The sequence below is a fragment of the Mastigoproctus giganteus genome, chromosome 14 (genome assembly GCF_048544385.1).
Source record: "Mastigoproctus giganteus isolate SK-2022 chromosome 14, ASM4854438v1, whole genome shotgun sequence".
In the NCBI taxonomy this organism is placed as follows: Eukaryota; Metazoa; Arthropoda; class Arachnida; order Uropygi; family Thelyphonidae; genus Mastigoproctus; species Mastigoproctus giganteus.
The window spans coordinates 69,562,333-69,578,084 of NC_143588.1; the positions used below are offsets into that span (position 1 = coordinate 69,562,333).

Consider the following 15,752-nt stretch of genomic DNA (forward strand, 5'->3'; position numbering starts at 1 on the left):
CTGACCTCATTACCCTCCTTTGCATATTCAAGAGGAGGGTGTACTACAAGCATCCATTTTAGTGCAACACTATTTACGATTAGAGTAAACAGTATAACACAGACTCTCCTAAACACTCAAGCATACAATATGCAGATTACCGTACAGTCTCCTATCATTCCCAGAATATAAATACCATAGAAAGAGATCTCCAACTTATGTTAATTAATCTTGATTGTTGGATATATATATATATACCATAAAAAGATAGCTCCACCTAAAGCAACAACTAATTTAATGTGCTATCTTTCCTTATTGCCATAATTTATACTAATTTGCTCACTGCAATTTCAGTTGTTTAAAATAATTTGTTCTCTTCTCATTTAATATTGAAAGATATCCAGTCTCACCCTCATCACTGTCAAGAACATAATAAAGAAATAACATTCTGCTGAATACTGGGACCGTCTGGTATTCTGGGAAATGAAAAAGCAGGTTGCACATCTGAACAGACCAGACAAATCTGTTGATTGTCTTAATTCACCACTCTTGTTTCTTACATTAATTATAAAAGTATTATCCAAAGTATGCAATCTTGAATAGGTACCAGCATGGAGGGACTAAGCTAGTAACAAACTCTACCAGATAAAAAATGAACCACAAATATGGATGTCCATCTTCTAGTGAAATAGACAAGAGGAAGTGACATTAACACAATTGAATATTGACCATACATGTCTTTCCCATCTCTGTTTATTCATTGGCAAAACTTCTTCTCAGTACACTTCATATCAAACACATCTTACTATTCCTGTTACTTATCTGTGAGGTCTTACCCCTTATGGACCCTTTCTAGCTTACAGGCCCTCCAACATTAAACATTTCGGGGACAAAACAAATTTAAATTAACTTCTTTAAATTGCAGTTTTCACAATGTTTTCAACTTCCTCCAACATGTAACTGACCTGTCGACATGTTTATTTTGTTTTGTAAATATGTAATTAAGTTGTTACTGCAGTAGAAGATAGTGATGGTGATGATGCTAGGTTAGCCAGTACAGTAGAGTCCTGATTTTCCGAGGTTCCTTGTTATTCGAGCTAGCTCTTAGCTCAAATTTTACATAAAGGCTAAGTGGTGCCTTAAAGAGTTGTTTGCGTTCGTATGTATGATGAGTAAGACTGACGAGAACAGATTGTGCTGTGCTGATTCATGGAATTTTGGTGGCTCATCCCCCTCCATGCCCCTCCACCCACTCTCCATGAAACTTCAACAGTTTTATCTGTTGGGTTCAGTTTGACATCTCATTCAGGTGATTTCGCTTGTGACTAAAAAAATGTAAATTTCTGTTTATACTCCAGCACGACAATCAGGTCAGGTCAGTAGAATTTACAATGCCGACCGGGCTAGACAGGTTGGTAAAGTGCCTGCCTGGCAACCCAAAGGTCACGGGTTCGAATCCTGCCTCGGGCTTGGATCAGAGTAGTGCAAAAACCTTGGGAGGTGCATTATGGCCACAGAAGTCGATGTGCCAACAACTAACAAAGGGGGAAGAAAAAAAAAAGAGTTTACAATAAATTGTCAATACATATATTTATTGTGTTTAGTTACAAGGAACGCATGCTATGCACTCTCACTCCTGACCACTCGGCTACGTCAGGCCTACCACTAGTTTATCGGTTCCGCATGTGGTTTCTTTATTTTATGTATGATGAGTGTAAAATGGAAACATGTCGTGGTTTCATTAGAGCCTAAGTTTGATCCCATCAAACGAGTAGACAAGGACGAAACAATTAAAAAGCTGGCTAGAGAGCTAGGTGTAATTGAAGTGACTATAGGAGATTGGGTGAGAAATTGACAGAACATTGAAAAATGGTGTTCACAGAGATCGTCTGGGAAAAGTGATGAGCACATGAGAAGAAAAACAATGTAAAAGTGAGAGTTTGAACAAACATCTGAAGCACTTTTTTTTGTGGTTCACTCAAATGAGACAGAAAGGAAGCCCGATTTCTGGACCAATTCTACAAGCAAAGGCTCTACAATTTCAGAAAAGTTTTCGTCACGGTGATGAAGGATTTACGGCTAGTGTGGGATGGTTAGATAAATGGAAAAAGAGGTATGGAGTAAGGCAGCTGATGTCGCTGGGGAAAAATTATCTGCTTGTCAGGAAGAAGTGCAGTCTTTTACCAAAAGGTTGGCAGAAGTCATAGAGGAGGAAGGTCTAAGTTTGGATCAAGTTTATAACTGTGACGAAACAGATTTAAATGATCAAATGCTTCCAACCAAAACGCTCGAGTCACAAGAAGAAAAAGCAGCGCCCGGGTATAAACATAGTAAGGAGAGACTGATAGTGTTGGCATGTTCAAATGCTTCAGGAAGTCACAGGCATAAGTTGCTACTTATTGGAAAGACCAAGAGCCTTCAAACACGTACATGTGTGGAATGCGTGGATGGATTCATGTTTGTTGAAAAAATGGTTCCATGAAGACTTCGTTCCTGCAACAAAGAAATTTTTGGCAGAAAAGAACTCCCAGAAAAAGCATTGTTGCTTCTGGACAATGCACCATCTCATCCATATGAAACTGAACTAGTCTCTGGTGCCAATAAAACTTTTTTTTTGCCTTCTAATGTAACTTCTCTAATCCATCCACTAGATCAAAGTGTCCTGGAGACTGAAACGGAACTACAGACAACGACTTTTAAAACAACTCCTGGAAGATCTAAAAAATGGTGGAACTGTTGCTGAAAGCCTTAAAAACATAAACGTGAAAGATGCCATTTACTGGCTGGCAGTAAATGACATCATGGGAAGAAGTAAAAATATCAACTCTCATGAAGTCCTGGAAAAAAATTCTCACTGAAACCGAGGAAGAAGATGATGAAGATAATCTTCCACTTATAGAGCTAGTAAAAAATCTTCCAAATTCAGAACCTATTACGGCAGAAGACATTCAAGATTGGATAAATGAGGATGAGCAATAGGAGATGACCGATGACATGATTATAAATTTATTGAGTGAGGGAAAACAAAAGAGTGAAGACGAAGATGATGTGTGTCCAGGAGAAGGCTCAAAAATTTTGCATATGGAAGGCCTAAATGCAATTGAGATTGCACTGAGATGCGATATATCAAACAGCAGAATGAGAGTACATCCACCGATCTACTGTTGTTGAGACGCCTGAGAAACATTGCAGCAGACAAGTGAGGAACTTCTTTAAAACAGAAGACTTTTTTATAAAGCCTGATGCTGTAATCATGATGATGTATGTACAGTATTGTACATACAGCATGTACATTACAATACTATGTAATTAAATAAACACAGGCTAAGATAAAAAAAAAGCCCACATGAGAAGCATGGAAAATTTCGGCAAAGTTTAGCCGTGAAAATATACAGTATACTTTGCCATAACGCACTTGTAGTGTTGCTTGCTCGGTAAACAGATGGTGGATGTTATTGGTCTGTAGTAGAAGTCGAGAACGATATATTGATTGACAGGTAGGCATGAAAAACGATGTACTGATTGGTGCATGAACAGAACAGATGATAACATCGGTTTAGTCATTGGTTGGCATTATGACATGTATTAATGAATAAAATTTTGGAAGGCTAAATGCACAAGGCATAATAAGTTATGGGTTGAAATTAACTATATAATATAACTATATATGTATTTACACCATAGTTTACCCATAAATTTAACTACATAATTAGTGTAAAGGCATTGTTTGATTTTATCTCATATTGTCGCTACCTTCACAACGAGATACCAGGTATTGCACTACTTCGAATAAATGGGGTACTGGGTACGACAGTACACGTGAACAGGCAAAGATTTTATGGCTCCAGCTAATAGAGAAGGTTTTTTAAAATTTTGTTTTTTTGTTGACTTAAATTGGCATATTCATTTATTTTCTAGAAGTGCTTTATATTCCTAGTAACGATACTTAGTTTAATTTGAACTTAGAGATTTTGTGTGTTATTGCTTAATATCGGTAAGGGTATCTAATCCATGTGTTGGACAAGTTTTGCAGCTCCCACAAATGCTAAGTTTTTAATTATATTTAGCTGATTTATTGACTTAATTGTTATATTAAATTATTTTTTATAAGTAGCTTATAGGCCTAGTCAAGCTCCGTGGTTTATTTTGAATTTAGATAGCGCGATTTTGAAAGTAATTAATACCTAGTGTCCGTAGATTTACTGTTCGTAACTTGCCGTAACATAAATTAATACATATAAAACTTGACAGGAGGTATGACAGTCATATAACGTAACTCGGAGATAATATTCGATACCGAAATCCACATATAGTGTTATAACTACATTGGGATATAAGTTTAGGGTTGTTATTTTTTGTATTGGAATTTTATTTGAAATTGAATAGAAATCATGACTTAGAGCAGCAAAGCAAAAGATTCATACTAATGGGAGTGCTGTGGCTCAGGGGAGAACTGAGGGGGGGGGGGCAGTTGTCCTCTGAATCGCAGCCTTTTGAAATGCACTGCTTGTTTGAAGTTTGTAGAGCAATCAGGAGCAGTTGTCCTCTGAATCACAGCCTTTTAAAGTGCACTGCTTGTTTGAAGTTTGTAGAGCAATCAGGAACAGGACATGATATTGCCAAAGGGAATTTTTTTTGGTGTGTGTGTGTGCATGATGTAAGGAGTGTGAGGGAATCGGGCGCCAACTCAGGGTTGTTATGGGCCTATATGAGAGCTTCAAGGACAGGGTGGATGCCCTCGAAGAATTTAAATTGAGAGGCCCATCAAGCTCTCAGCTGCCCACATCAGTGCCAAAGTTTGCACTTGAACATCACTCAACAAAGCAGCAACTCCTAAGGTAGAATGCACTGGTCCCAAAGGAATTAATTTTTGTCAGTGACTCTATTGTCAGGGAAATGGGGAACATATTGTGCAAAAAGGATAGGTGGAACAGCACCAGGGTATATCTGCCTGGGCCAAAGGTTGATGACGTTGTAGAGCAGATATCATCTTTTAAGGACACAAAAGGTGATATTGTTGTACACGTTGGCACTAATGATATTAAGAGTAAGAGATCAGCGGAATTATTTAACAAGTACAGGTCAATGTTGAAAAAAAGCCGTGAGTTAGGGTTGAATTTGAAAGTGTCTGCAATTCTGCCCAGACACAATAGGAGGGAATATATGATGAGAGCCTTGTCAATCAATTCAGCCCTGGAGAAATTGTGCAAGGCTCAAGGGCTAGAATTTTTCTCAGCCTGGTCTGTGCTTGTTAACAGGAGAGACTGCTTCTACAGGGATGGAATACCCTTAAATAGAAAGGGTGCAAGAATATTTGCTGATGCTATCAAGGCAGAGTTAGGTGGGTCGGAAAACTGCTAGCTTGCAGGGCAATACATGGACTAATAGATTAACAGTAGCTGCTGGCAGAGGTGAAAGTGATTCTTGCACTGCTTCTATTGAAATGAGCAGTAGCCTGGAAAACAAGGTTCAGGGGATTCCAGAGACTGCTGGGAGTCATTGCAGAACAAGAAAATACATGGATTGTGTTAGGGTAGCTAAGAAAAGGAACAGGTGTATGTCTACTTGTGTGTGTACACCAATGCTAGTAGTTTGGTAAATAAATTTGATGAATTTGAGGTGTTGGTCAAAACTTCAAAGGCAGATATTGTTGGGATACCAGAGACATGGTGCCACACAGATATAAGGAATGCAGAACTGGAATTTGTGGAGTACAATGTGTACAGGAAGGATAGGAAAGGAGGAGGGGTTATGCTATTGGTTAATAAACACATAAAATCCAAGGAAGTACAGCCAAGTCGATATGACTGGACAGTGCAGTGTCAAGTCAGTTTGGTGTGACATAAGCACTGAGAAAGCAAAATTGAGAGTAGGATGTGTAATAGGCCTAATGACTCTGATGAGTATAATATACAATATACATTCTGTATACGCTCTGTACATATCATTCATGTATAGTATCGGTGTAAATACACCATAGTTAACCCATATATTTGAACTACGTATGTAGCGTAGAGGGCATCCGTTTTAATTGTATCTCATAATGTGGTTGCCTTCACAACGAGATAGCTACTATTGCATTACTTCAAATAAATAACGCTTCTCTAGTAGAGAAGATTACTGTTATTTATTTTCAGCAGTACCACCACCCAGACGATCGTTTCGAAGCTGTGCGGCTTCATCATCAGTGGGCGGGCAGGTACCCAGGTAACACAACAAGCCATCACAGTTGCAAAGTTATATCCACATTATGCTATACCCACTGATGATGAAGCCGCGCAGCTTCAAAATGATCGTCTGGGTGGTGGTAACGCTGAAAATAAATAACAGTAGTCTTCTCTACTAGAGAAGCGTTATTTATTTGAAGTAATGCAATAGTAGCTATCTCGTGAAGGCAACCACATTATGAGATACAATTAAAACGATGCCCTCTATGCTACATATGTAGTTCAAATATATGGGTTAACTATGGTGTATTTACACCGATACTATATAGTTAATTATCAAAACCCATAAGGATTATGCCCTGTGCATTTAATTTTCCAAATACATTACCACCACACCCTTTTGGCATCTCTCATAATGGGGATATAACTTCGCAACTGTGATGGCTTGTATTACCTGGGTACCTGCCCGCCCACTGATGATGAAGCCGCACAGCTTCGAAACGATCGTTTGGGTGGTGGTACCGCTGAAAATAAATAACAGTAGGCTTCTCTACTAGAGAAGCGTTATTTATTTGAAGTAATGCAATAGTAGCTGTCTTGTTGTGAAGGCAACCACATTATGAGATACAATTAAAATGATGTCCTCTACGCTACATACGTAGTTCAAATATATGGGTTAACTGTGGTGTATTTACACCAATACTATATAGTTAATTATCAAAACCCATAAGGATTATGCTCTGTGCATTTAATTTTCCAAATATCATTCATATGGATAGAGAAATAGAGTGGGTTAGTAAATCAGTGTCTTATAATGGGGAATTTTAATTTCCCAGATATTGACTGGACTTTGTGGGTTGGTCACTCGCACACTAGCAAGGCTTTTGTGGATTTATTGGATGATTTTCTACAGCAGCGTGTTCGGGAGGCAACTAGAGGGAATAATACTCTTGATCTGATTATCAGTAGTGCTTCTTCATGCATTAAGAATCTGCAGATAAAGAAACCACTAGGTGGCAGTGATCATAGTGTGCTGAAGTGGGATTTACTCAGAGGTAACTACCATCAGGTGTAAAGGGAAGGGTTTTTGCTTTCGTAAAGGTGACTGCAGTCGTCTGAGACAGTATTTAAATTCTATACGGTGGGACCAACTGATGATGTTACCAACAGCAAATTCAAAATGGGAAGCAGTCAAAGAATTAATCTTGAAAGCTACTAGGCTTTACATAACAATTAAGAAATATTGTTCAAGATTTAGGCCTAAATGGATGTCAGATGAGCTAATTAGACATGTGGTAGAGAAGAAAAATGCATGAAATACATATAAATTAACAGGTGACATGCAAAGCAGATGATAGCTGGTCTGTAACAAAGTCACAGAGGCAGATTATGAGAAATCTTTGGCTAAGGATGCAAACAAAAACAGCAAAGAGTTCTTTACTTATGTAAACTCTAGAAGGAAGGGGATGAATCAGATTGGTCCACTGGATATCAATGGTTCAACTGTTAATGATCCTGCTCAGGTAGCTAACAAACTAAGTGAGTATTTTGCAGGTACATTCACACAAGGAGTTATTCAGGAAAGGGAATGCCAGAGGTGTATTAAACTCTGGCAGTAAGCTAGATAATCTTGTAATAACTGAGAGTAAAGTGGAGGAGAAATTGTTGAAGATAAACATAAGAAAGGCACCTGGGGTAGATGGAATCTATTCAGTTATACTAAAGGAGGCAGCAAAGGAAATAAGCAAACCCTTAGTCATAATTATGAGAGCTTCCTTGGACTCACGGGAGGTACCCATGCACTGGAAATGTGCAAATGTTACCCCAATCCACAAAGTAAGATCAAAGGGAGACAGGTAATTACAGACCTGTTGGTTTAACTTCTGTTCCAGGGAAATTAATGGAGGCACTGGTTAAAGAAGCATTGCAGGATCATCTAGACAAGACCAGTTATAGCTCAGACACAGCATGGGTTTATTAAAGGGAAGTCTTGTCTGACCAATTTGATTGGATAATATGATGTGGTCACAAAGGAACTGGATGCAAAGAACAATTTTGATATCATTCATATATTTGGACCTTAGAAAGGCTTTTGATACCATTGCACATGGAAGACTGCTGCCCAAATTGGAGCAGTGTGGCATTGGAGGCAAATTGCTGCTATGGATAAAGGGATGGTTGAATGGGAGAAGACAGAGTGGTAATCAATGGACTAATGTTATTAGTGGACTTACTTGGGGTTCAGTAATGAGTCCATTATTGTTTTCTGTGTTTATTAATGATATTGATGATGGTATATCAGGTTTAATATCCAAGTTTGCAGATGATACAAAGGTCAACAGGGTTGTTATTGATACTAATGACAGTACGCTGCTGCAATAGGATCTAGAAAAGTTGAGCAGGTGGATTGAGAGGTTTGTTTGTTGTTGTTATTTGGTTTTTAGGAGCATTAGCAACTAAGGCCATATTGCTCTGGGGATATGCGGTGGTCATTCTCTGACCTTTCCGCATCCTCTGTATTTGGTGGGCACGAACCCCGGTCTAATCAAGAAGCGTGTGCTACACACTGCTGCTCCTGCCCACCTGGCCTTGCTTTCCAGAGTAGCATATCAACTGTGTGGTACTACACTGAAAGTGGTAGAGAGTGAAAAGGACCTGCGGTAATTGTGCAGGCAGATATGAAGTTTTCTGAGCAGTGCAGACTGTCTGCAAGAGTAGCTCATGGTGTCTTGTCAGTGATATACAGGAATTTTTCTAGCAGGTATAACGAGGTGATTATCCCCTTGTATAAGGCAATGGTCAGGCCACACCTTGAGTACTGTATACAGATTGGAGGCCTCATTTTAAGAAGGATGTAGAGCTGTTAGAATGAGTACAGAGAAGGCCAAGAAGTTTTGTGAATGGAACAGAGTGTTGCTCTTATGAAGAAAGGCTTAAGTTTTGCAAATTACAGTGTCTGGAGACTAGGCACCTGGGTTCGATTCCCACCTCGGGCTTGGATCAAAGTACTGCAAAAACCTTGGGAGGTGCAATATGGCCACAGAAGCCGATGCGCCAACAACTACCAAATCAAAAAAAAAAAAAAAAAAATGTCCTCTGATATTTAAAAAAAAAAACTGTTGAGGTGTATAAAGCCTTGAATGCTTTGAGCATGCCCAATGCTGATGGAATTCTTCCTCTTGTTCAGAATAATCGCGTGAAAGGACATAAATTCAAATTGAGGAAAGACAGTTGTAGGATAGATGTGCAGAAGTTTGCTTTTAGCCAGCAGGTGGTTGATTGCTGGAACAAACTTCCATCTGTCATTGTAGAAGTTCATAGCTTAAACAGATTCAAGGCAGAACTAGACAAACATTTGGAGCGAGTGGTTGGATGAAATGAGAAGGGTGTTTTTTTTTTTTTTGGCTGATGCTATATAAGCTTGCTTTCTTGAATCATGTGCCTTTGCTAATGCTAAAATAACACTTCTCTAGTAGAGGAGACTATTGTTATTTATTCTCAGTGGGCACCACCACCCAGATGCATTTTGGAGCTTGTTGACTCACTCATCAGTGGGTGGGCAGGTACCCTGATAATGCAGACATGCTATCTTGGTTGCAAAGTTAATTCCACAATATGAGAGATGCCAAATGGTGAAGATAATGATAATATTTTGAAGGCTAAATGCACAAGGCATAATAAGTTATGGGTTGAAATTAACTACAGTTGCACCCCCGTATCCGCTGATTCAGTTACACACGGTTAACCACTGTAAAAAAACGAAAAACTTAACACTTACTACTCACGTGTTGAATACGAATCTTCCCTTTATTTTTTTACCATGTCGCGTATGGTTTGGTCACCACCATTATAATGATTCTTTAGAGATTTAACGGATGCACCGTTTTCAAACTTTTGAATAATTTCAAGTGTTTATTTAATTTGAAAGCACAACCCTTGCATTTGCCCATCATTTTCATGATTTCTAAACAAAAAAATAATAATAATAAATAGTTACTATAAAATAAAATAAAAATTCCGACATCCCTAAACAGAATTTGCCCTTTTCTGGTGCGACAGAACACAACAATTAATGCGATGCACTAAATCAAACTAAACATTTGGTCTCTCTTTTTTTTTTTTTTTTTTAATTTTGAGTGGTAGGCGTGAAGACAGTGGGGGTGGCAAGATATAGGTATACTAATCTCCCATTGTGCCGGTTCTTGTCGCTTATTTATGACTTGCAAAATATCTGTTTATACCTGTTCTAGTTATTACTTGAATTTTATGATTTCTGGTTGATTTTTTTTTTTTTTTTTTTATTATTTGGAGTTTGAAGTGTCCCGGTTAATCCAATCCTGGTAAATCGAGAGTCTGCTGTGCTTTATTATTACCATATTTAATGTTGCTAATGTCTTACTGAGTGTTTAATTTATCAATTAAAGTTTATTATACATATGTATGTACAAGAAAATCACGTTATATATGGGGTCAGCAGGTGTTCGATTATAACTGCGGTTTCAGCCATCCATGGTAGGTCTTGGAACGTATCCCCCGTGGATACAGAGGTCTTACTGTATATAATATTGGTGTAAATACACCATAGTTTTACCCATAAATTTAACTACATAAGTAGTGTAAAGGCATCGTCTGGGTGGTGGTGCCTACTGAGAATAAATAACAATAGTCTCCTCTACTAGAGAACCGTTATTTATTCGAAGTAGTGCAATACCTGGTATCTTGTTGTGAAGGTAGCCACAATATGAGATAAAATCAAACAATGCCTTAACACTACTTATGTAGTTAAATTAATAGGTACACTATGGTGTATTTACACTGATATTATATAGTTAATTTCAACCCATAACTTATTATTCCTTGGGCATTTAGTCTTCAAAATATCATTATCTTCACCATTTGGCATCTCTCATACTGTGGAATTAACTTCACAATCGTGATGGCATGTCTGCATTATCAGAGTACCTGCCCGCCCACCAATGAGTGAGCCAACAAGCTCTGAAATGTATCTTGGGTGGTGGTGCCCACTGAGAATAAATAACAATAGTCTCCTCTGCTAGAGAAGCATTATTTATTCAAAGTAGTGCAATACCTGATATCTCATTGTGAAGGTAGCCACAATATGAGATAAAATCAAACAATGCCTTTACACTACTTATATAGTTAAATTTATGGGTAAACTATGGTGTATTTGCACCAATATTATATAATTAATGAATAAAGAACGGTGCATAATTAGTTTCAGAATGAACGACATATCGATAATATTAGCGATGATTCATTTAAAGTTGGAAGTAATTTGTGGGGGAAATGAAACGTTGTTTCAACTTGATTTTTTGATGAAATCTAAATTAATAAGACCGAAATTGTACTGTTTTAAGTGCAATAATTATTTTAAACTAATTGAATCATAAATGGAGTCAAGTGGAAAGTTCTAGCATTGTAAAATATGTTCTGCATGCACGAGTGTCTTTAAAAAAAAAAAATTACAAAATAAAAATATAGTAATAATAAACAAATTATCCTCTAGTCCACCCATGATTCTATAGAAAAAAGGTCAGGTTACCCCCTCCACTTCGAGAGGGTTTCAAGCTTCCATGGGATTCGATTTCTACTCCTGACCGTAACACCCACTGTCTGTTTACCAAGGGAGCAACAATACAAATGCCGTCACGGCAAACTAGTTCCACCGGTAAACCACTCTGATATTTGCCGTACTTGTCATGTGGGCTTTCTTTACCTTCGCCATAAACACAATTTCAGTATGTAATTACATACATACATGTAGATGTATTCTTTTTCTTACAGTACATGTATATGTACTTCCTTAATGGCAGGAATGAGTGAGATCCTAGAGGGGACGGGAACATTGTCAAAGGTCAGTATATGAAAATTTTCGTGTTAACCAAGTTTGACCGTATCCGAGCTGTTCTTGGTCCATATTAGCTCGGATAATCGTGACTCTACTGTATTCATGATGTAGATAGAATTTTAAAGTATGATAGAATATCTCTGTTTTTGTCTTCTCTGTTCCTCACAGTGATGCAGAATGTGTATTTTATTTTTGTAAAAAAGAACAGATAATATGTATTAGTGATTTCCCTCCCCTTCTAACAAGAAAAATTAACTGGATGCAAAAATTTGTAATAACTAGAATTTTATAATTGAACAAAATAAAAAAAATAAAAATTAAAAATTAAAGTACTTTTAGAACATATATAGTAAGTATCTTCAAAATACAGTTCATTTGCATTTCATAATGACATAAATAACTTTTTGTTACATTGTATGACACACATTAATTAGCTATTTTTATTAATTTAATATTTTTATTTCTTTGGGCATATCATTCTGGTGCATTCTAACAGAAAGATGCATTTTTGGTAAAAATTTTTTGAATTATAAATTCTGAAAGTTGGCATGTATGCACAATTCATTTCAAGTGTTTTTTTTTTAAACTGTTTCTTCCTGCTTTGCTATCATCTGTCCTTATGGTCCTTTCATAGATATGTTAGCAGTATATGATTTTTATATTTATGCCAATCCCAATTTCATCCTAATATAACTTTTTTTTTGTCTCAGTTTAGATATTGTTCAGTCTAAATTTCATTGCAGCATTTAACCATTTTTTGTCGGTTAGCCTCCAAAGTGATATGGTTAATTTATGACCATCTTGTGTATTGTTATAATTTAGTGGTATTATTATTAAATGTTAGGTTTTAATTATTTTATTTAAATATTAAAATGGTTGGTGTTCTTCTTCTTATTATTTTTTTTATTAAGCATTCTATTTTTCCTATTTTTATTTTTCATTAGATGCGCCCAATGAAGTTCCTGGAACAAAACCTGAATCTAATCTCTCTCGAAGCAAGTCTATTAACAGACAAAGGTTAACTGCCTTCACTACTGCAATAGAATCTATTCAAGCAGAAGTAGATGCAGTTGATCATGATCAGGATGTTCCGTAAGTCTTGAACTGTTTTGCAACTGTTACTTATAAAATGTGAACTGTAAATTGCATTTGTCATATTTTGCTGAACCTGTGTTACTTTTTTTTTTTTTTTTTTTTTTGATAATCTTTGTATAGACACCCAAGGAGAACTTTATAAAGTGTTTATATCTGTAAAATAGTATTTGGGCATTACCAGAGTATAATCATATGTATTATTCATCTGTTAGCCTATCTGCTGAAGCCTTGTGCCAGCACAAGATCTTTATGACTGCAGGTTGTAATAATTACGTTATGTTTCATGTCCTGCCACTATTGTTTTTATAAACTGTGGATCACAATCAGAATTTTAGCCAGTTCTTTCAAAATTTTAACCTTTGGTTCCATCCGATCAGCTGTTATAAACTTGAAAAAAGAAGTTACATAATCTTCATGTTTAAAATATCCAATAATGATAACCTTGGCAACTATCATGTGATAGTTTGACTAGCTTAAGAGGTGTCTGTGCCTTTGTGTCTTCAGTTTTTTTTTATTATTATTATTTTTTTATTTGACAATCATCCCTTGCATCCATCTCTTTAGCACTCATATCGTTAAAATGTTTTACACTTGATAAAGCTCTTTTCACTGTCTACTTCAACACTTATTCTACGATATCTGATGCCAATTCTTCAGTAAAAAGCAAAATTTTATAGACCTTGTTCAAAAAGTAACATCCAAAAAAATTACAATAATTAATTAATTAAAAATACTAGACATTGTAGGTTACAAAATAAAATAAAACTTTTCTAATTCAATGTTCAGATATTTTTAAAAATTTTAGCATTGGAAATTATTAATCTACCTTTTTTTGTATACTTTCCTAAGAAGAGCATAGCTGTTCAAGAGCATTGTTAGTTTGTTTTTAGGGGAGATTGATATTTGTCTTTTTGGAAAGAGACAGATCTAATAAATTATATAAAGTGAGTACTGAATATATGAATACACTGATACGGTGAACAAAAAGTGGATAATTCAAATCTTTTGTATGAGGATGTTGGTATGGACTTGATGTATTCTTTACTATCTCTAACTGTACTGAATAGACAAGTAGGTTTACAGAGTGCATTAATAGTGGCATTCATTATAAACAAAATAAGCATAAAATTAATGTAATGTCAGAAAAAAAAAGTGATTAGATAGCAAGTGATAGAATTATACAGGATAAATCAACAGTTTTGTCATGGCAATATTGATATCACATGATATCATGAAATAAGCAATAAACAGATACTACTACTGTTAATTTACCTTGTAAAATTCGTCAACCAGCTATGTTCCATTACTAGATCAATCAATAAATCTTGGCTAATTATTGTGATAGATTGTTGATTTATTAAGTTGTATTGTCCTAAAGCTGAAAGCTTGATTTAATAGATAACATCCCTTTAGGAATTCTCATATAGTGCAAATTTGAAATTACTCTGTTCATATTTAAGGAACATTCTTCATAAGGATTCAGGAATAAAAAAATATATATAATTAATTTTTTTAAATCAAATTTATTACTGTGTAGTGACCAGTTCCCATTGACATGTAGTGGATGTACCATCTTAGATCTGCCTTTGTTTACATGCATAACAAAACAGTTTGTAAATAAACAAATCTGCTACCAAAGAACACACGTGCACGCACGCACGCACACAATACAGTATAGATAGATAGATAGTTTTATTGTAGGATCTTTTCCTCTGAACTCACAACCATCCATTCAAAGGATGGTTGTGTTCAGAAATAGGAATAGGACCAGGGTTTGTCTGCCAGGGGCAAAAGTTGATGACGTTGTAGAGAGAGATCATTTTTTAACGGCACAAAAGGTGATATCATTGTACATGTTGGCACTAATGACATAAGTGCAGTAGATCTGTGGATTTACTTAACAAGTACTGGTCAATGTTGAAAAAAAAAGTCACAAGTTACGGTTAAATTTGAAAGTGTCTGCAATCCTGCCCAGACACGATAGGAAGGAGTATATAATGAGAGCCTCATCAGTCAATTCGGTCCTGGAGAGGTTGTGCAAGGCTCATGGGTAGAATTTTTTTTCAGTGTGGTCTGTGCTTGGTAACAGAAAAGATTGCATTCTACAGGAATGGGATACACTTAAATAGAAAGGGTGCAAGAATATTTGCTGATGCTATTGAGGCAATGTTAGGTGGTCAGAAAACTGCTAGCTTGGGGGGGGGGAATTAATAGACTAATAGATTAACAGTAGCCACAGGCTGAGGTGGAAATGATTCTTCCATTGCTTTTATTGGAATGAGCAGCAGCCCAGAAAGCAAGTTGTGGGGATTTCGGGAACTGCTGGGAGTCATGAAACAAGTAAATACATGGGCTGTGTTAAGATAACTAAGACTAAGAACAGGTGCATGTATATTTGCATGTACACTATTGCTAGGAGTATAGCAAATAAATTTGATGAATTTGAAGTGCTGGTCAAGACATCAAAGGCGGATATTGTTGGGATATCAGAGATGTGGTGTCACACAGATGTAAGGAATGCAGAATTGGATTTTGGGGAGTACAATGTGTACAGAAAAGATTGGAATGGAGGAGGGGTTATGCTATTAGTTAAGAAACATGTAAAATCTAAAGAATTGCATCTAGTTGACATAGATGGACAA

The 15,752-nt window shown here is 36.4% G+C and overlaps 1 protein-coding gene across 1 annotated transcript in view; it reads left to right on the top strand.

Moving 5' to 3' along the window:
• The window catches only part of LOC150075211 (phosphatidylinositol 4-phosphate 5-kinase type-1 alpha-like), a 271,058-nt gene that overhangs the window by 186,070 nt on the left and 69,236 nt on the right, over positions 1-15,752 (top strand). The window contains exon 12 of the mRNA XM_090388401.1: positions 12,960-13,107. Within this exon, the coding sequence (XP_090244527.1) occupies positions 12,960-13,107 (148 nt within the window). The remainder of the gene's footprint in view (positions 1-12,959; positions 13,108-15,752) is intronic.